Source organism: Dermochelys coriacea, chromosome 20, assembly GCF_009764565.3.
Source record: "Dermochelys coriacea isolate rDerCor1 chromosome 20, rDerCor1.pri.v4, whole genome shotgun sequence".
Lineage (NCBI taxonomy): Eukaryota > Metazoa > Chordata > Testudines > Dermochelyidae > Dermochelys > Dermochelys coriacea.
The window spans coordinates 5,984,144-6,006,196 of record NC_050087.2 but is presented as its reverse complement, the minus strand read 5'-3'; the positions used below and the strand labels follow the sequence as shown (position 1 = coordinate 6,006,196).

At 48.8% G+C, this 22,053-nt stretch overlaps 1 protein-coding gene across 2 annotated transcripts in view; it reads right to left on the bottom strand.

The window, feature by feature from the left end:
• Positions 1-4,994: 4,994 nt before the first annotated feature.
• COL2A1 (collagen type II alpha 1 chain) overlaps positions 4,995-22,053 on the bottom strand; it is a 63,745-nt gene continuing 46,686 nt past the window's right edge. For both annotated transcript variants that reach the window (XM_038378088.2, XM_038378089.2), the window contains 15 exons: positions 21,171-21,224; positions 20,349-20,402; positions 19,442-19,603; positions 19,234-19,341; positions 16,660-16,767; positions 16,166-16,219; positions 15,447-15,554; positions 13,386-13,439; positions 12,860-12,967; positions 12,182-12,235; positions 11,480-11,587; positions 10,489-10,777; positions 9,677-9,864; positions 8,034-8,276; positions 4,995-5,848 (listed from right to left, as the gene is read on the bottom strand). In XM_038378088.2, coding sequence (XP_038234016.1) covers positions 5,702-5,848; positions 8,034-8,276; positions 9,677-9,864; positions 10,489-10,777; positions 11,480-11,587; positions 12,182-12,235; positions 12,860-12,967; positions 13,386-13,439; positions 15,447-15,554; positions 16,166-16,219; positions 16,660-16,767; positions 19,234-19,341; positions 19,442-19,603; positions 20,349-20,402; positions 21,171-21,224 — 1,839 coding nt within the window. In that variant the 3' untranslated portion in view covers positions 4,995-5,701. The remainder of the gene's footprint in view (positions 5,849-8,033; positions 8,277-9,676; positions 9,865-10,488; positions 10,778-11,479; positions 11,588-12,181; positions 12,236-12,859; positions 12,968-13,385; positions 13,440-15,446; positions 15,555-16,165; positions 16,220-16,659; positions 16,768-19,233; positions 19,342-19,441; positions 19,604-20,348; positions 20,403-21,170; positions 21,225-22,053) is intronic.

Genomic DNA, 22,053 nt, shown 5'->3' with positions numbered 1-22,053 from the left:
AAATGTTTTTTCTCCTGGATAACATATCCCTTTAATCTGCATTTTGTCCCATTTTTCTTTATGGACCTTACCAAATGTACTAATGTGTTCTGTTCCCTATGAATTGGTGAATGTTGGAGCCCAAACACTGAACTTCAGAGAACCATCTAAAGTATTCAGTTAATGCTTTTACACTGCTGCAGTAACTAAAATATAGTTCATTCTGAGGCTGCATGGCCCAGAGTGCGCTATGCCCTGCAGATCAGGGGCAATGTAAAGTAGGTGCCGAGTGGCATCCAGCTGTTAGGATACCATACTCTGTCTACAGCAAGAAGGGGAAGACTGTAATCCATTCCTGCCACCCACATCTGGAGTCATTGGAAGGCACTTCACAGATGCAGCAGTCTTCTTTCTAGGTCTCCCCTTGCAGCATGGATATTTCAAATGTCCTGTGCTCTGAAAGGGGCAATGCGTTCTGGGTCACGCAGCTCTACACACAGGGCTTAATTTGTAATGAAAGAAGTGTGTGGGGCTCAAGCAACTTTTTTTTTACTTTCCTGACTGCCACAGCAACCCTAGAGATTCCAAGGCTCAACCCTGGCAAACCCCTGCACAAATCTTAACATGTCTAAAAATTAGGACTGTCAATTAATTGCAGTTAACTCATGTGATTAACTCAAATTAATTGTGATTACAAAAATTAATTGCAATTAATCACACTGTTCTACAATAGAATACCAATTGAAATTTATTATATTTTTGGATGTTTTTCTACACTTTCAATATTGATTTCTATTACAACAGAATACCAAGTGTACAATGCTCATTTTATATTTTTTATTACAAATATATGCACTGTAAAAATGATAAAAGAAATTGCACTTCAGTACTTGTATGAGGTAAATTGAAAGATACAATCTCTTTAGTGTTCAAGCGTAACTTACAAATGCAGATTTTTATTTGGGGGGGGGTTACATAACTGCACTCAAAAAGAAAACAGCATAAAACTTCGGAGCATACAAGTCCGCTCAGTCCTACCTTATTTTGCCAATCGCTAAGACAAACATGTTTGTTTACATTGACGGGAGATACTGCTGCCTGCTTCTTATTTACAGTGTCACCTGAAAGTGAGAACAGGCATTCGCATGGCACTTCTGTAGCCAGTGTTGCAAAGTATTTACATGCCAGATATGCTAAACATTCATGCTTTGGCCATCATTCCAGAGGACATGCTTCCATGCTGATGATGCTTGTTAAAATAATAATGTGTCCACTAAATTTGTGACTGTACTCCTGTGGGGGAGAATTGTATGTCTCCTGCTCTGTTCCACCCACATTCTGCATATATTTCATGTTGTAGCAGTCTTGGATGATGACCCAGCACATCTTCATTGTCAGAACACTTTCACAGCAGATTAGACAAAACGCAAAGAAGGTACCAATGAGAGATTTCTAAAAATAGGTTTACAAATCTGAAGTGCTGTCCAAAATCTGAGAGGGACGAGGTGTGGAGCATGCTTTTAGAAGTCTTAAAAGAGCAACGCTGATCCGGAAACTACAGAACCCAAACCATGAAATAAGAAAATGAACCATCTGCTAGTGACATCTGACTCAGGTGATGAAAATGAATGTGCATCAGTCTGCACTGCTTTGGATCATTATCAAGCAGAACCCATCATCAGCATGGAAGCATGTCCTCTGGAATGGTGGTTGAAACATGAAGGGACATATGAATCTTTAGTGCATCTGGCATGTAAATATCTTGCAACGCCAGCTACAACAGTGCCATGCGCATGCCTGTTCTTGCTTTCAGGTGACATTGTAAACAAGAAGCAGGCAGCATTATCTCTTGCAAATTGTAACCACCCTTGTTTGGGTGATTCTGACCAAGAAGTAGGAGTGAGTGGACTTGTAGGCTCTAAAGTTTTACATTGTTTTATAATTTGAATGCAGGGGTTTTTTGTACATAATTCTACATTTGTAAGTTCGAGTTCACCAGTGAAGAGATTGCACTATAGTACTTATATGAGGTGAAGTGAAAAATACAATTTTTTTGTTTAACAGTGCAAATATTTGTAATTAAAAATAAAGTGAGCACTGTACACTTTGTATTCTGTGTTGTAATTGAAAGTAACATATTTGAAAATGTAGTAAACATCCTAAAATAAATGGTATTCTATTGTTTTACAGCGTGATTTTTTTTAATCGCTTGACAGCCTTACTAAAAATAATAACATATGATTAGGTTGTGATCTAATGACAGTTCCTTCTTTCCAGCTGACTAACTCTCTCTATCCCAAACCCATGGTACACCTTCCAGCTGCGGAAACCCTTCCAGCTACAATCACACTGTCCCCTTTCCTCAGGACCCTGATGGAGACAAGCCTGTAATTTTCACCCAATCTCAGTTGTGTACCTACTTGACCCTCGTGGTATTGAGGAGTGCCAGTTCTTCCAGGAATTTGCGGTCCTGAATTTTTGGGAGGCATTTCTTTCTTTCAGCTGAGCCAGTGGTTACGGCCAGGGTTAGAACCTGCATCTTCAAATAAGCTCCGTTGCTCTTTTTATTTAGTTTGTGTCTCAAGATCAAAAGAACAAGGAAATTGAATGAAAAAAGCCCTAGTTGTGAATTCAACATAACAGATGAAGATTCAAATGTAGAATATCAGGAAATTCTAAAGTTAGGGATGATTTAGCACCATCAACTTGCCCCCATATGGGCTAATTTGGGCTGATAAATGCCAACTGCCTGGGCCAAATTCTTCTCTTAGTGTTGCAAACTCTTGTGGTTTTTATCATGAGGAACTCATGCGTAGTTCATGTTTTTTCTTCAAGCCCCAGTTGGGCTTCGAATTAATAAGACTAGTTTAAACGATGAGATCTTTTAAAAACAGGGAACTTTGGGTTCTTTTTATTTGCCTTCTGGTTTCCAAACACAGGGTTCAGCCTTTAAATCAACATGGGGCCTACTTCATAGACCTGGGTTCTTTTCCAGGTTGTTCCCTATGCCTGCTTGGTGACTTTGGGCAAGTCATGTACCCTTTATGCCTCTTTATCCTCATCTTTATGGCTGCAGAAAGATGCTGTCCACCTTTGAAAAGCACTGTGAGATCTAGTGCTGAATAAGAGCTACATAGAATACATTGCCTGAGATTGGGTGGTGTAGGGTTAGCTAGAATCTACCTGCAGGCTTGCATATGATGCCAACGTATGAGGATAGCAGCAGCCCTTATATAACCCATGCTAATCGAGTATTGCTCTGTGCCCCTCTAGGAGCTAACCCATGTATAGAGGTTTATGACACTGCCAGAGTTCTTTAACTCAGAGGCTTGTGGCTCAGAGCCAGCGCTCATGGCTTCAGTCGTTGCTAACAACCCATGTGAGGACATCTTATTACGCTTACTGGTTTCACTGGGAGCTGTTGTGCTTGTTTTTTCTCTGGCTGTTCATGTGTACATCATCTGATGCCTTCAAACACATTGTACGACACTTACAAACACTGGTTGCAGAGCATTTCTGTGTCGTGGTTTCCCGCATGAGCCTGTCACTGAATTATGAGTCCACGTTAGAAGCATTTGGCATTTTAAAGTGTCTCTTTAAAATATGTTTTGTTTTGTTTTTTTAAATCTTCCAAGCTGGCCATTTTTAATTAATTAATTTAATTTAATGCTCTGATCCTGCAAGAATGTAGTCATGTATTTAACTTTACACAGGAATAGCTCTATTGACAGACGTGCAATAGCACTAATCCCAAATGTTCAAGAATCATGAGTCTGGGCTCAAAAAATCATGGGACTTAAAAATAAATACCAGTAAATAAATTTGGAGGTTTTTATTTGCCTTCTGATGTTTGAGCCTTTTGGTTTCATTTCAAGTTCTTCTCTACAACTGTGAGTTCTCTGCAGTTTTAAAAAAAAAATGAAAACTGAGTCTCACGTAATCACTGGAGTCCAAGAGCTGGGACTTTAAGAAAAAAAACCCAAAATTCATTAGACTTGTGATTAAAATCATGTGCAGGGGCAACACAATTATGCATGATGGTTAAGCACAGTTGTAAAGCTGTGAACGATGAGTCGATGTATTTGTTGGGGTGGGGGATTTCAGCTATAGAAATTTTTCTTCCAATTAGCAATTGCATTGTTTGGAAGGAAGCTTGTTTTAATTAAATCATGAAATGAGAGCCATTTTAGTTAAATATTTTTAATTAAAATTTTTTATTTGTGGTGTTTTGGTTTGTCATGAAAGATCCCAGATAAGATAAAACATTATTTAACAAAGATTACATCATTGGGCAGCAATTAATACAAATAAAAACAAATTCAACAATGGTGTCTTTATTTTATTTTTTTTAATAGGAAAAGCATTCTATCTTTAGTGTGGAAAAATAAGGGAAGGGAGTGGAGTGGGGAGATGGGCTGAGAAAGACAGGGGAACAGAGTTGTTTCACAAGCAGTGTGTGTAAACTCTCTACCATGCTTCAAATTGGTATTGTAAAATATATTTTTTTTAAAAAAGTCTATTTTACATATATAAAGTAGTACATATTCCTTGGTTTGCTTGTTCCAGTCTTCATGTCACCAAAGGGTCATTTGAAAGCAAGGCAAGAGGGGTTGGGTTAGAATTAGCAAGCAGTTTTGGGGGTCAATCCACATGCTTAGTTTTGGAAATAATTGTTAGAAGAAACTTTAACTAGCTAGCACCCAAGTCCTTATTATGGCAAATGTTTTCATGTATATCCCATTCACTTGACAGCTACTGCAATACCAAATGTGTAAGACTTAGGGAAGATGTAACACAACATGTCAGATCAACCTTGAGAGCTGCTCTCGGCCTCCCTGGGCCATTACTGGGTTCCCCCGCCTTTCTTTAAATATTCCCACTAAATCTGCCACAGACGAGAGGGAGCATGTGCCCAGAAGTCCCTTGATCAGCACCATTACCTTGTAGAATTAGTGATTTCCCTTACAGAAATCTCACGGCTTCTGTGTTGTCTGCTCCTGTGATCAGTTTCAAGATTTTTTTTTTTCCTTTTTAATTTTTTTTTATTTTTATTTTTTTTTTTTGTATGAGGTAGCTTAAAACCAGGGAAGTTTGAGATTGGACCCTGAAACTTCCTTTATCTTGGTTTGGAAAAAAAAAAAAAAAAGTTAACAAACCGAGAAAGGGATGAAGGGAAAGCGTTAGAATGCTGGAACTTTCTACGGATAGAGACAAAAAATAAAACCTCAGATCAACTTGTACTTTCCAACAAAGTTTTTTTTTATATCAATTGATGTTAAAAAATACAGACTTGTTTTACAATAATAGCACCATTTTTGTTGTATTATACACAGTACTCCTGCTGATGATATACACTGGGGGGAGAAGGATTGGTTATACCTATGCTTGGGACATCCATTTTGTAAGGAGGGGCCTTCACACCTGCCAGTTAGATTCCCACCTCCATCTGACCCAACAAGAGGTCTTACAGGAAGACAATAAATAAATAACACTGTGATTTTATTTCACGGTCTGCCCAGTGATGGCTTTAGAAATAGACAATAGTCCAAAATGTAAGCGTGTGGATGTATGGCAATTGGGGGATTGAATCACCCATTCAGTGCAGAAGTCATACAAGTGATTGGAAAGTACTCAGGTCCTTGGGGTGGGGGTTGGTTTGTTTTGGTTCTTTTTAATGGAATTGGACTGGATTTTTTTAAAAAATGTTTTGTTTTTTTCCTTTTTACAAAAAGCAGACTGGCCCAACGTCAACGCCAAACTCCTGATCGGCCCCACCAATGTCCATAGGGGCAATATCGATGATGGGCAGGCGCGAGGTCTTCTGTGATCGGTATTCAATGACTGTCTTGCCCCATTTGCCAGTGTGTTTCTGGGGAGAGAGAACGAGACCAGGGATTACTAGATGCTGCAAACACCATAAAAACTGGCCTCTCCGAAGAACAGATTCCCAGTCTGGACTGGTTAGAATTTCACAGCTGTGCTCCCGGGAATGTCTATGCTATGGGGACTATCTCTACGCCAGCATAACCCCATCATGTAGATTCACAGATTCCATGGCCAGAAGGGATCATTGTGATCATAGGCACTGACTTCCCCTCTGCCCCGCAGGTGCTCGAGCCCCCCTTCCCAAAGCCCCACCCCTGCACCGCCCTTGCTCTGCCCCAATTCCACCCTCTTCCCCAAGTCCCCACCCCACCCTGCCTTTTCCCAGCCCCCTCCCTGCCCCTATTCCACCCCCTTCCCTCAAGTCCCTGCCCCTGCCCCACTTCTTCTCCACCTCCTCCCCTGAGCGTGCCCTGTCCCCGCTCCTCCCCCTCCCTCCCAGAAAGTCCTAAACGCAGCCAAACGGCTGTTACACAGCGGGTGGGAAGCGCTGGGAGGGAGGGGGAAGAGCGGGGATGTGGCACACTCGGGATGCGGGGAGGAGGCGCGGCAGGGGCACGGGGAGCTTGGCTGCCGATGGGTGCGGAGCACCCGCTAATTTTTCCCTGTGGGTGCTCCAGCCCTGCAGCATCCATGGAGTCGGCGCCTATGATTGCGATGATCTGATCAGACCTCCTGTATAACAACACAGGCCATAGAACTTCCCCCAACATCATTCCTAGAGCTGACCTTCTAGAAAAACAGCCACTGTTGATTTAACAATTGTCAGTGATGGAGAATCCACCACCACCCTTGGTAAGTTGTTCCCATGGTTAATTACTGTCACTGTTAAAAAGAGGTTTTATACTCACTACAGGAACAGCACCTCCCAGGTGCCAGTAGGTTGGTCAATGGAAGCATTAATCTGATTAGCTAGCTGCATCTACCCCAGGGGCTAGGTCAGCATACCTACGGCATGCAGAAGTGTGGATTTTTCACACCCCATGTGCCAGAGCTATGTCAACCTACATTTGAAGTGTAGACCAGACCTCAGCATGGCACTGGGATAGTGTGAGATGCGCAGGGCTTGACACTCACAAAAGTTCCCGGGAATAAACATTTCAAGTGGGTTAGTTAAAATATCCGTGTGGACGCTTGGCTTCAGAATTAATTTGTTTGGTCTTAATTCACTGTGGAAGCGAATGACCCTTCCTCTGACCATGGCAATTGACACTAAAGAGGTGATACTGGCATAGCCTCCGCTGTAGACCAGTTTACGCTGAGAGGAGGAAGAGTTCTGCTGGTGTAGTTCATCACCTCCCTGAACAATGTTAGCTGTGCTGACAATAGCTCTCTCTGTTGGCGTAGCTATGGCATTAGGGAGTGTTTTTTTCACACCCTGACCAATGCCGGTATACGTTTTAGGTGTAGACCAGACCTATTACCCTTACTACTCTGTGCAATGCTTAGCACAGTGGGGCCCCAATCTCCAAGAGGGGCAATAGGTGCCATGAGGAAGGCCCATGTCTTAATCTCCCCAAAATTGAGGTGCACACAATCACTGCTTTTGAAAATTTTGACCCCCCCACCCTAAAAAAACCCATGTGCCTCAGTTTCCCCATGAAATGGGAATAATGGCACCAACTGACCAAACAGCCCTAGCTCATTGTGAGGATTAATTAGCTCAGGGGTGACCAACCTGTGGCTCCAGAGCCACATGCAGCTCTTCAGAAGTTAACATGCGTCTCCTTGTCTAGGCACCGACTCTGGGGCTGGAGCTACAGGCGCCAACTTTCTAATGTGCCGGGGTGTGCTCACTGCTCAACCCCTGGCTCTGCCCCCACTACACCCCTTCCCTTCCCATCCCCTCCCCTGAGCCTGCCATGCCCTCACTCCTCCCCCCCTTCCAAGCCTCCTGCATGCCATGAAACAGCTGATCAGGAGGTGTGGGGAGGAATGGGGAGGCGCTGATCAGCAGGGCTGCCGGTGGGCAGGAGGTGTTGGGAGCGGGGTGGGGGAGCTGATGGGGAGCTGCTGACATATTATTGTGGCTCTTTGGCAAGGCACATTGGTAAATTCTGGCTCCTTCTCAGGCTCAGGTTGGCCACCCCTAAATTAGCTGATGTCTATAGAGAACTTTGCAGGTGCCCTGCTATATAAACCCTAAGCAACAGTAACTTCCATCAGCTTACCGTGCAGCCATCCGCCAAGGCACTGTATGTGAATCTGCTGTTGCCCTCAGCTCTGATCTCGACGTCATTGGATCCCTGTATCAGGATGGCTTTCTTCAGGTTGCCGGAAGCCTCATCCATGTAGGCAACGCTGTTCTTGCAGTGATAGGTTATGTTCTGGGAGCCTTCGGTGGACAGGAGACGCAGGAAGGTCATCTGGATGTTGGCAGTGTTAGGGGCCAGGTTGTCATCTCCATAGCTAAACTGGAAGGAGAGATTGAGATGGTTAGCGAGTCTGGGTAGCAATGGGCCTAGAACGTCAGCTAGGAAGGCAGAGGCAATCATGGAAGACAATCTTAGACCTGTCTTCTAAGACGTGTCTAAGGCAACCTCATTTCCCATTGCCCTCCAAGTGTACTTGGGGTACCTAACTTCCCTGGGCTCCTGTGAAAACCGCACATGGTTAAAAAAAATCAAGAGGAAATTCAGAAAGTTGGCATGAACTGTAGAATCATCATCCTCATCCCACTGTTAACGTATTCTAAATTTCAAAGGCACTCCAGATCTAAAGGCCTTTGTGCTAAACAAGACTAAAAACTAAGTGTGGAAAAGTCAAGGTGCTCTTATTACCAATGAGGTGGAAAAGTGTGCTTGAGTAGGGCACAGTTCATTATAATATATGAGGCTTGATAGTTCTCAGAAGAAGCCAGGGAAAAGCAACACTCAAGTAGAAAGTTTCTATAAAAAAATTCCCCACAAAAACAATCGTATTTCCTAATAGCTGAGATGCCCTGTTACCTCCTTTGGATACAGAACACCAGATTGTCAAAGGGATTTAGGTGCCTAGCTCCTATTGAAATACCTTTATTAATCACAGGTTTCAGAGTAGCAGCCGTGTTAGTCTGTATTCGCAAAAAGAAAAGGAGTACTTGTGGCACCTTAGAGACTAACAAATTTATTAGAGCATAAGCTTTCGTGAGCTACAGCTCACTTCCATGATGAAGTGAGCTGTAGCTCACGAAAGCTTATGCTCTAATAAATGTGTTAGTCTCTAAGGTGCCACAAGTATTCCTTACCTTTATTAATCTGGCCCTTCATGTTTTGCTACTATCTGGCATGCTAGAGATTGAGAAGAGATTCTAAGAATTCTTATTTCCTTTGCAGATTTCACTCTACTTCGACACTCCCCCTTCTTTCCCAGGGTCAGTATGTCTGTTTACATCAGTGTGTGAGAGATGTATTGACTTTTCAGGAACATATTATTCAATTTTTTCCAGGTTTTTGTGGTGGCGGGGGGGAAAGAGAGTTGAAATTTTGATGAAAATTTCCATTCAGGTTCATGTGACATGTCAACCAGCTCTAGTCTGTATTTTCAACGATGACTAGTAATTCTGGGGGGATTTTGTGGGGTGCCCAACTTGAGACATCTTAAAGAAGACTGATTTTCAGAGGGCGGTTGCTCAGCCTTTCTTGAGAATCAGGCCCCTTTGGAGGGGTTTCAAGTGGAGCCCCCTAAAATCACCACTCACTTTGGAAAAATGTGAAGCTGGATATAGAGGTAAAGAAAAGGGCTCAATAGATCTCTCATCCCACCCTTAAACTCAACTCCTCCCCCAAGAGAGGCCAACTCCGGCTAGTTTGAAACATTAACCACAGGCACTTACGTGGAATCCACCATTGATGGTCTCTCCAAACCAGATATGCTTCCTCTCCTTGGTCTTGCTGGTCCACCAGTTCTTCTTGGGAATGCTGGAGGGGTTGGGATAGACGCATGTCTCGCCAGTCTCCATGTTACAAAAAACCTTAATGGCATCCAAGGTACAGCCCTGGTTAGGGTCAATCCAGTAGTCACCTGCAATGGCAGAAACACACAGAAGGTTGGCGTCTTGGTAAAACTAGGACTAATGGGTTTTTTTTGTTTTTGTTTTGAAACTCAGGAGAGAGGTGGAGGGCTGTGATGGCAGAGGATAGTGCAGGTCAGGAATGAGGTGCAGCCACGGAGATGTGTGTTGGAGGGGAGCCCAGGGCTGGAATAGCAGGGATGCTACAGTTAAGGAGTGAGGTGCATCAGCATTGTGTGGTGTGTGGAGAGTGCAGGGCTGAAATAGCAGGTGGGCAGTGCAGGAGCATTGCGATGTGCATTGGGAGAGAGACTTATGGGGGAGACCTCCAATGGAAGAGCAAGGGGGCATGTGGGTTGGGACTGAGGTGCATTGGCAGAGCTGAGTGCGTGGGAAGCTGAGGGCTGGAATAACAGGTCGGCAGTGAGGTGCATTGGCAGAGCGGATGGTGGGGAGGTTTGCACAGCCCCCGCCCATACAATGCCTGAAGGGTCAGTATTTCAGAGAAGACAGGCAGGGAGGGATTCAGAAGCAGAAACGCCTTGGTTCTCTCCTGGCTCTGTGGCCCCTGCAGCCCTGGTGCTGCAAATCCCCACGCTCAACGCTCAGCACCCAGCTTTGTGCCTGGCACTCACCGCTCTTCCACTCGGGGTGGCAGAGTTTAAGGTCACGGCAGGTCCGGGCTGGGTTCTTCTTGGAGCCCTCGGGGCTGCGGATGCTTTCGATCTGGTTGTTGAGGGATTTCAGAGTGGCGTCGACCTCAACATCATGCTGGCGCAGGTCGCTAGAGGCCTGGTCAGCTCGCATGTAGCGCATAGGGTCAGGGCCTTTCTCAACCTGGCCCAAACCGGCGAAGGCTGACATGTCAATGCCGGGGCCTGGGGGGCCAGGAGGTCCAGGGGGGCCAGGATTTCCAGGGGGACCCTGCAATGGGAGGGGAAAGACACAATCCTTGTTTAGAACTCAGAGCCAATCTCCATCCTGCTGCTGTTCCCATGTCCCCTCATCGGGCTCAGCAAAGGGGGAAGACAAGGTCCCGTCGAGCTGATGAGTGGATTTACCAGTCTCCTGGCTGCTTCTCCATTAGGAGATTGAACTGGCAATGATAGCCAGCTGCTGAGGTTACACTGGGGCAAGGGAGTCACTGTGGAGGTGGACCCACTCGGGGCGGATCAGGGTAATGGAGCCCCTGAGGGAGAGAGGTGGTGGGGGAATAGTGTTGCTGGGTGCAGACTGGAGTGACAGAGCCAATTAGGATGAAGGAACCAGTCGGAAATACAGCCACTCGGTGGGAATTGGGGAGATAGAATTGGGGGTGACGGAGTCACTTGGGGCAGATCAGGATGATGGAGCTGCTCAGGGTGGATTGGGGAGATTGAGCTACTTGCGGGAGATGAAGATGATGATGCAGGTCAGGGTGATGGAAACACTCAGGGTGGTTTAGGGTGATGGAGACACAGTACAAATGACTTCAAGGCATGTAAGTGTCCTGCAGCTGCACTTCACAGGAAAGGCCAAGCCTTTGGTAGGGTATGGGGCTATGAGCTGCCCCATTAGCTAGTGGGGTTCGAGTCCTTAAGGCCCAGGTTGAAAGGCTGGCAGCTCTGCAAGGGGCACGGTACTTACAGCAGGTCCGGTTTCGCCACTACGACCACGAGGACCTGGAGGACCAATTGGACCGGGCATGCCACTTGAACCATCTTTGCCAGAGGGACCAACAGGGCCTGGGGGACCCTAGAAAAGATTCACAAGGAGGGAAATTGAGAGCTACGTCGTGAAAGAATCATGATGTAAAAAGACACCTGCAAGCTCAAAGGGCTCTGTGCCCTAATGAGGCAGCCAGACTAATTCATAACGCAATGAATGGGGCACCTTGGACTTCCCCATCCATCCCTCTGCTATGTGCCATGGCCACTGAGAACCCGACTACATCTGCCTATACTGCTAATGACTAATGGAGACTGACCTTAGTGCAAATGATAAGGAGAATCTCCACCCACTGTTAGCACTGTAGGGGCAGTGACACACAGAGCAGCACTTCTCATTCCATCCAGCAGAGGGCACAGGTGTGTGTGTACACAGCTCATGACCTTATACTGGAAGTACAGAGTTCTTTATCCAGGTTACTAAAATCTCCCTTGAATTTCTCCTCCTTGAAGCTGGAAAGGGGACTAAAACCCAATGTCCTTTTTGCCCATAATGCTGTTGATTATTTTCTGCACTTTGCTCAGCTTGGCTAAGCAACTGACTAGGCCATTTCACTTGAACCTGCACTGTGCTGTTCTTTGGTCCCCCGCTACCCTCCCACGCTCCGGGAACAGGACTTACCCTGGGACCAGAAGGACCAGAAGGACCAGTAGCACCTTGATCTCCAGGTGTACCCTGAAGGGGATGGAAACAGAACCACATAGTCATATCTCAGCATCTGGACAGCTTCCCTCTGGGGGGTGTGGAACCGTGGCCAGGCAGGGGATTCTGGGTGGGCAAGAGCAGCCCTTACCCAAGGGCTATGTTTGGTGTCTCTGAGGCATGAGCAGCCCAAAGCTGGGTGAGGCCTGGCCCAGCGGAGGGCCCCTTTTAGCCATGCCAAGAGAGGCTGTCAGCTTCTCGCCTGGCCCAAGGCTAGGAGCTTTATGCCACAACAAGGCCAACATGGTGGGGTGGCCCAGAGCCCCCTGCGCTCCCCTCTCCCAACTCACTTCCCTCAGAGAATGAAGGAGGGGGGGCTGGTTTTGTTTGACTCCAAAGGAGCAGTTGGGATGGAAGGGCTCTGGCCCTGGAGGTGCTGGGATGTCTCAGCTCTTGACAGGCCTTCAGTGAGACAGGCTGCCGAACCTTCCAGGACGCACAGATGGCTGGGGCCATGGTAGGAGCAGGATTATGCTCATGGGGCCAAGGCAGGGACACAGCCCAGTGCCCCTGCATCAGCCCTGGCGCGGCATGTTCTGTCCCAAGTCCTGCGCCGTGAGCTCAGGCCAAAGATGGGGCTCTGACGCTGAAACTTACGGGAGGTCCAGGAAGACCCTGCAGACCAGTGAATCCTCGGTGACCCTTCAGACCTCTCTCACCAGCCTCTCCAGCTTCGCCCTTGTCACCACGAGGACCTTGAGGACCCTGAGGGGGTGAAAGAGAAGAGCTTTCAGCCTGGGGCAGGAAAAGTCAAAGGCCAGGACATGGTCCAGCCCAGAGGGCCAGGCACGATGCATGCTATAGTGCAGAGTGCTGAGCATGATGCACGGACGTGCCACACACTGCAGGGCATGGCGCAGCCCAGAGCGCATCCCCTGCAGCTGGATGCAGTGCCAGTCTGTGCATCCCACAGGAGTTCCAGGTGGAAACCCTTTGCATCTTACTCTCCAGAATCATGCAGCAGTAGAAAAGTATACAGAACAAAAGGGAAAATTCCCTCTCACAGACATATATCAGCCAGATTTCCAGAGGTGCTGAGCAGCTGCAACTGACATCAGTGGAAACAGTGGGTACTCAGCCGCTCAGGGGACCAGGCAGTGTATTCCTCATGAGGATGACTTACTGGCATGCCACGTGCGCCTGCGGGTCCGGAGGGACCCATGGGGCCTTGAGCGCCCTGGAAAAAGACAAAGGTTGGTTATAGACATCATAATGACCCTATGAACGAGTCATCCATACCCTCTGTAACATTCAAAGGGTTGTTGTTGACTCCTGGTTTCCAAGACTGGAAGGGTCAACTGTGGTCATTTAGTCTGACCTCCTGTACAACACAGGCCACAGGACTTACTCCCAAATAATTCCCAGAGCAGGCCTTGTAGAAAAATGCCCAATCTGGATTTCAAATTGCCAGCAACGGAGAATCCATCATGACCCTTGGTAACTTGTTAAAAAGGTGCATCTTATTTCCAGTCTGGATTTGTCTAGCTTCAGCTTTCAGCCGCTGGATCGTGTTAGACCTTTCTCTGCCTGACTGAAGAGCCCAATGTTAAATATTTGTTCCCCATGAAGGTACATCTAGCCTGTAGTCAAGTCGCCCCTTAACTTTCTCTTTGTTAAGCTAAGCAGATTGAGTTCCTTGTTGCTGTCACTATAAGGCAGGTTTTTTTAATCCTTTAATCATTCTCATGGCTCTTCTCTGCACCCTCCCCAATTTATCAACATCCTTCCTGAACTGTGGACACCAGAACTGGACACAGGATTCCAGCAGCGATCACACCAATGCCAAAACCAGAGGTGATAAAACTTCCCTATTCCTACTTGAGATTCCCCAGGTTACACATCCAAGGATCACATTAGCCCTTTTGGGTGAGAACTTCAAAGCTCTCCAGGACATCTGCACGTCCCATTAATTCCCATGGAAAATAATGGGAGTTGGGCAAGTGGCTTTGATCAGCTCAGCCAGGGATGCAACCCTGTGACCAGCTGGCTGATGTCGATCATTTCACCTCCTTTTCTGCATGGGGTGTTGGTGATTTTCTCCCATCTATTCGGTATCTGAAATTTGGCAAACAATTCTTGCTTCTGCAGCTAGTTTGAGAGCAGCTCTCAAGGAGGCCTCCAAACGTGCCACTGGAGCTGTTTCAACTGGATGGATCGACTGCCTGGTACTGATTCTGTTCTCTGATTGCACCAGCATCACTCTTGGAACCTGCCTTCGGATGTGACTGCTCGCGACTGGGAATTGGAAATCCGTTTTCTGGGCAGATACTTCTCCTGAGGCAGGTTGTTCCCCCCCCCCCGACAGCCCAGCCAGCCAAGCCGTTTGCTGCAGTAGTCACACACAGCAAGTGGAATAGAGGAACTCATATAGGACGGTCAGGTCTCTGGGGCCAAAACCAACCCCCGTGGGAGGTAACATCAGCTCATCTAATCTTCATGCTTCATCCTAACAGCAAAGCCCTGGGTTCCACAGACTCAGTGATGCACATCGATTTCAATCTACTAGTCTCTGCTCTGGAGAAAATCCCCACTGCTCTTGTACAAACAAAATCAATAGTCAGCTGACTCTGAATGATACCTTTAAATAGTCTTAAATCGGCACTGACGCTGAATGATCACACTGCCTCTAAACGGTCCTCTCAAATACACTTAGAGTATTTCCTCTCTATGGTACTCCTGAATACTCAGATCCCTTTCTATACTCTAGATGGTACTCTTGAATACTCAGACCCCTTCTGTATTTTGAATGGTACTCTCGATACTCAGGGCATTTACTGTACTCTCAATGGCACTCATGAATACTCAGATCCCTTCTGTACTCTGTATGGTACTCTCAAGTACTCAAATCCCTTACTGTACTCTGGATGGTATTCACAAGTACTCGGAGCCCACACTGTACTCTAGGTAGTAGTCTTGAGTACTCAGGGCATTTATTGTACTCTAGATGATACTCTTGAATACTCAAATCCCTTACTGAACTCTGGATGGTACTTTTGAATACTCAATAGCCCTGACTGCACTCTAAACTGTACTCATGAATACTCAGAGCTCTTACAGTACTCTGGGTAGTATTCTCAAGTACCCAGTGCCTTTTCGGTACTCTGTCTGGTACTCTTACATTCCCCTTGTGAGACCATTGACCCCTTGATGAGCTGCTGCTATCTGGGCACTAAGGGACACTTACAGATTCTCCTCGGTCTCCCTGTTTGCCAGTTGGACCAACCGGACCCGAAGAGCCAGGAGGGCCAGGAGCACCAGGAGAACCGACAGCACCAGTCTCACCGCGATCACCCTGCCAGGAGACAAAGACACAGCTGTTAATGTTAATGTCAACGTGCTCTCCTCGCTGTGCCCCAGGAGGCCGTGATGTCACCTAGTGACGTCACCATTCCCTCACCTCCCTGGTTCCACAGGTCACCTCTGACCTTTGTTCTGCTGGGGCAGGTGCGTGGCTAAGCACCATGGGAAGGTTTGGATAGGCCAGCAACTGCTTTTGTGGGGCAAGAAGCCCCCCACCGCTGTCCAGGTCTGCGCGAAGCAGCCTGATGGGGGCTCATTCAGCCACTGGCAAAGCATAAATTCACTTCTATGCAAACACAGGAGCAAGCCAGTGTGCTAGGCAGAGGCTCCACCTGGCCCCACTCTTGGCAGCTGTTGCTGCCCAGAACATGGCATCCAGTGCAGGCCTGACCCTACAGGGCACCATGAGCCCAATGCCTGCAGCCACACGAGAAGGGAATGAACCAACCTCTGCTGTTTCACCGAGCGCAGGAGCTTCATGGGAGCTGATGGTATGGCACCCTATGAGACCCCCAAGCCCTGGGACCCTGCTGCTGGAGAGCAGAGATGAGTGCAGGGTGCCCCACGGCACCCTGGGATAGAAACTCCTTTTGCCAAGCTCACCTTCACTCCAGCTGCTCCATCTCTGCCAGGGGGGCCATCAGATCCGGGGGTGCCCTGGGGATGAGAAGAGGAGGAGAAGGTGATTCCTTGGAGGCCACCCAGGGAGTTCTGCCTGGGGAAGTGGGTAGGATGTGTGCAGACCTGGGCAAAGGAGCTGGCTGCACAGACAGCTGGTGAAACAAAGCACCCCGTGCAAGGCTCCTGTGAGTTCTAGAACCGGAGAACTAGGAACTGGGCTGTCCCAGGGCAGCCAGCACTAGTGAGGCCACGTTCCTGGCCCTCCCCTGGGGAAGGGGAATCTGGATTACACCCAGGGAAGGGGGATCCATACTATCCAGCCGTCACCATGGGAACGGGATGAGGCCGAAGGCTGAGAAGTGCCCCCGATGACTGATTCACACCACCCAGCCTTGCGGCTCTTAGAATCTGGCTGTGGAAACGCGTCTCCCTTTGTTTCCAGGCTGTTAACACGCCGAGCCAGTTTTGTTGCTTACCTCACGCCCAGGTTCACCAGAGGGACCAGTCAGACCTGGGGGGCCCACAGGACCAGGTGGCCCACGGTCGCCGGCACCTCCAGGGGCTCCTTGTTTGCCAGGCTCACCCTAAAGCAGAGGGTCAAGAACAGAAACAATCCAAGTGAGCTGATCCCCGTGCAGCACACGGGCTGCTTCTGCACCGTCACTTTCCTGACAATTAGCCCCCCTGTCAGGGTCATAAAATACCTTCCATCCTAAAGCCAAACCTGACCCCACGACCTTCTGACCCAACTCAACAGAAGTCTTTCCATTGGCTTTGGATCAGGCCTGAGCATCCTTCCTGCCTGAAAGTTGCAGCGAGGCTCTCCTGGTGGAGCAGAATGGTTTTACCTCAGGCTGGCCACTTATGAAATAGGCCACGTAAGCTAATGGCCGGCATTGTCCTTCCAATGGAGTCTCTCACTTGTGTTGGTCATTGCATATCTCACGACATGGACTCCAGAGGTCCTGCGTTCGATAGGCCTTGAGGAGCCGCTGTGCCAAGGGGTATGCTGAATAGGGGCTGTTTGAAACCTGTCCACCAAAATGGGCTTTTTGACACACAATTGAGGTTTACAAAGCAACAGATTCGTTCCCGAAAATCATCCGCTTTTGGTGGAAAATTTTGAATTGTCCTCGAATGCCCGAAAACCTGGTCAGCTGAAGATGTTCAGTTCTAGTTTTTTCCTTGAAAACTCCACATTTTCAGTGGGGAAGCAACCAGCTTCCGCACTGCCTCTAATAGTGAGAGATGATGGGTGGACAACTGAATTTAATATAGGTCAGACCCTGAGGGGTGCTGAGCATTGCCTGGAACATGCTAACTCCCTCCAATGATTTCTGAAGAGGCAGCGCCTCCCTCATTGGACCCTATGGACAAAAGTAATGTACAGGGGCTATCTGAAATCTCAGTGAAGAATACGGGGCAGATTCTCCATTGATCAGCACCTTGAGTCATGAATGACATCCAAGCAAGATGGGTGCAAATCATAGAATATCAGGGTTGAAAGAGACCTCAGGAGGTCATCTAGTCCAATCCCCTGCTCAAAGCAGGACCAACACCAACTAAATCATCCCAGCCAGGGCTTTGTCAAGCCGGGCCTTAAAAAACTCTAAGGATGGAGATTCCACCACCTCCCTAGGTAACGCATTCCAGTGCTTCACCAGCTTCCTAGTGAAACAAAGTTTAACTGTTCTGAGTTAGCAGTGTGTTGCACGGGTGTTAGTGACAGCACAAGGTGCCGGGCAATGGAGAATAGGGGCCTATAACATTAGTGATCATCCCCGTGCACCCAAAAGCTGGTGAGGTTTGGAAGTGCTGAGAACGGAAGTGCTTTCCACTCTTAAAATATACACATGCTGTCAACCCAGTCCGAGAGCACTTCTAGGCTCCATGACATGCTCAATATAGAGGAGATGACAAATGCATATAGGGTGAAATTTAGCACAAGGTATAGAGACCAGTCCAGTCATTCACAAGCCCTGCAGTGGGATGTAAGTTGTGCAGAAATGTTGCGTGGTCCCTCTGCACGAGGGTGAATTTCCTCTACGGCTCATTTATTAGTTAGTTTTTCATTGGCTGTCTTCCCCGGGGCTTATCCCAGACTTGAATCTCCGTGATTCACAATGGGGTGGGGGGATGCAGGGCAGAGTTAAGGATGTTTGTGGGACCTTAACGCTGAATTTCCTGGTTTAATCGATGTTGAATTGTTTGAAACGACACTGTCCAAAAAAGGTTCTTTTGGTTTAAATTCCCTCTGATCTCAAATTGTCTCTTTTATCCATCTAGTCCATGGGCTCTAGACTTGGGCATCAGGAGCATGTCCAGGGGTGTCATGCTCAACCTCCCTTTCTTTACGGCTAGATAGAAGAGATGCCTGACAGCATTATCTGTTGTCACAAGGGCTCTGCAGAACAGGCTCGCTGCAGGAAACAAATTAATGCTGAACTCACGATACCCGCCCAGGCATTAAAGTTCCTATCATATATAATAGCCCGTCACAGAGATCCGAAGCAAACATCACCGAGGTTAGACCCCGAGGGAGCCAGGTTACTTGGGTTAAGGCAGGGACAGCTTCTGTCCTGACTTCACCCAAAACTGGCGCATAGTAGACACAACGACTCCTTTTATTATGGCCTGCTGGGTCCTGATTGGCCTCCACCTGCTTCTTGCCCTTCTAGGTGCTCGAGCAACTACTCTTGCTGGTTTTGCCGGCAGCTGATCATGAGAGGCCCCTCTAGGCAACCCCTGGAGGACTGAACTCGCTGCTCTTCCCTTCCAGCTGGACACCTTTTTTAGTGCAGGGTGCACCAGCAGGCAGCACATGCCTGGGAAGTACCTTCACAGGCTCCCAGTAAGGAAAGAGCCTAGACCCACGGATCTGCTCTGACCCTCTCACTTTAGCGCTCTCAGCACATCCACTTCATTCCACCTCTGCAGAGAAATAAGCTGTGCAGAACCACTTCAGCTATAGGGCCCGAGCGAACTTTGTGAGCTGGGTTGGCACAGTCTGACTCTGCCTGGCTTTGACCTCGCAAGGTAAAGTTACTTACGGAGGGACCCGGCAGCCCTGGGAAACCTCTCTCACCACGCTGGCCGGGAAGACCGACAATACCTCGCTGGCCTGCCAAACCTTGAGGACCGGGTGGCCCATCGGCTCCCTGGAAAAGACAGAGGCGGGAGGTAAAATCCAGCAGAGGCTGCACTAGGTAGTAACTATTGTGCAGTCAAAGACAAGGCAACATGCACATGAAAACTTACAGGTGGGCCATCTTCCCCGGACTCTCCCTTCTCACCAGGAGGACCGGCAATGCCTTGGAGACCAGGGTCACCAGCACGGCCCGGTGGGCCCCCATCACCACGAGCGCCCTTGGGACCATCTTTGCCAGAAGCACCTGGTGGGCCAGCGGGGCCTGGGTTACCCTAGAAGAGAAATGCAAGGATTTGGTGAGCATGGGGGATGCTCTTCACCCTGGTGCAAAGGCCAATAAGTAATTCTGTCTTCTAATCAATCGATGAAGAGCACTTAGGTGCCATAGGCCATCTGAGTCCCAGAGTATCCTTCTCCGCATGAAGACTCACCAGCCCCTGCACCTTCCCCTCCCATCTCATCGCAACAGCCAACCATCTCAAAGTGAGGTCAATCCATCTCCTTATCAGAGAAAAACTCACGGTATCCTATCGTGTAGGAGAGATTTTCCACCCGTCAAGAGCACAAAGTACCAGGGACCCTCATCAGGTCACAGCAGAAATTTGTTTTGGGGGAATAAAAGCCCCCAAAGTTACTGAAAACTATGAAAGGGCAGGAACTCCCTGGTTCATATGTTAGAAATGTGGGGAAGCTCTTTTGGTTCGATGCACCGTTCTTTGTTCTCTTTGGAGCAACATGCCGGTGCGGTAGCAGACCAGGAACACAGGGACAGCCAGCTTGGGTCAGATTAGTGGGTCCGTCCAGCTCAGTCTCCTTTCTCCTGCAGTGACCAGTGCCAGCTGCTTCAGAGGAGAATGCAGGAAACCCTGCAGTAGGTCACAAGGGACAAAACTGCCCCAGGGAATGGACCATCTAACTCTCCCATGGTCAAAGTGTAGCTTATGTCCCGTCTCCCTTCCAAAACCCAAACATAGGCCCCGCCAAGGTGGAACCGATGCTGGATGTTCCTGAACTTACATTAGGGCCGGGAGGGCCGACACGTCCTGCAGCGCCGGGGAATCCGGTGGCTCCCTGGATAAGGAAGGGAGAAAGAGAAGGGTAAATACAGCACCCCAGTCCTTGCCCTTCCTGGAGAGAGGGGTGTGGTTCCCCACCATTAACAGGTCTGAGCTTTACGAGCCAGAATGGTGGATTCGTCCCAGAGAGGGGTGGAGTGCATGGAGTATGGGGCTGGGGGGAAAGCACCCGCTCCGTGTGTTGGTGCAAATGACTGGCCAGCTTGGGAGGGCGAGTTCTTCAAGCAGACTAAGTGCTTAACCCTACTGGATACTTGGGCAGAGCTGCAGTTCAGGCAAGGCCTTTGCTGTCCCCCAGGGCTGAACCTTCCAGCATCATTAGAACTCAAGGGCTGCAGCGAAGTCCCCTGGCTCGTGGGTTGGCAGGGATCTGGGCCCCGTGCCGCAGAGCAACGAGCAAAGCCCACTAGCCCACTGGCAGGCAGGAGCCTGTACTGCATAGCGAGGTGCCAAGCTGGCACCAATACAGCCACCCCTTTCCCTGGGCCCATTCCGAAATCGTCCCGATGGCGAGGCAGGGGCATTTTGCCTCCTGGCCTGCAATTCACTGACATGCACAAGGAGGATGGAGCCCATTTGGCAGCCGTCGCCCTTGCCTGGGCTGTGATTGTCTCAGCTTCCCCGCTGCCTTGCTCAGCCCGTGCATGGCAGGCCAATACCGGCCCAGCTAGAACCTGCTGCACAGCCCTTGGGCAGGAGCCAGGCTGAGCTCTGGCACTTGGTGCCTGTCTCCAAGGTGTCGAAGGACTTGGATGGTACTTACAGGGGGTCCCTGCGCACCTCGAGCTCCCTTCGGACCAGTCACACCAGTGGGACCCTAAGAAGGAAAAAGAAGCAGGTTAGATCCCGAATGGACTGCAGGAAATCAACCCATGGTCTTGGCAAAGGGACTGGTCCTTTGTACCAATGGGCGAGTATTTCTCTTCCAGCTGGAGATGAGTAGCAGCCAGGCCCTCTCTCTGACCCTGATGGTCTCTAGTGAGATCCCCCTTCTCTGTCCTCGTGGAGCCTTCCTTCCCGCACCCAGCTCTGTCCCCTCTGGCAGTGGTTGCCATGGCTGGGTGTGCCGCTGGCTGCAGCCATATGTCCCCTAGAGGGCGCCCTTCACAGCTGGGGCATTTCATGATGGTCTCCCCCATCCGACGGGGGGAGGGAGGGAAAAGAGGGAAATTGACCTGGATCAAACATCCCTAGGGACCATGTAAAATGGGGAAGGGAGTCCTTGTCTGTGGGGATATGCAGCAGAGGATACTCAGGTAGGAGGGTATTTTCCAGCCCTCCAAGCTCCCAGAGGGCTTCATGGCTGCAGTGAAACTGCCACCCTTGCTCCCTGGTGTGCGTGTAACCTTGGAATAGGGCACAGCCATTGCAGAGAGAGGGGGCGACCCTCTGGCAGGGATCCTGCCCCCTCTCTCCTGGGCCGGTTCTGAGGGTTTATTCCAAACTGAATCCAGGCTCCCCCATGAAAGGGAAAATCAGGGTGAGGGATTGCTGGGGCATCAGCCATTTCAAACCCTTATCCCTCAGCTGGGATAAATCAGTGACCCAGATCCTAGGTTCTGACCCGTTGCAAGTGGCCAGCGTATTTTCAAAGCAAAGCTCTGTCCTTTCTTGGGCTCCTTTTCCCGAGGATGGTTCATCTCTGG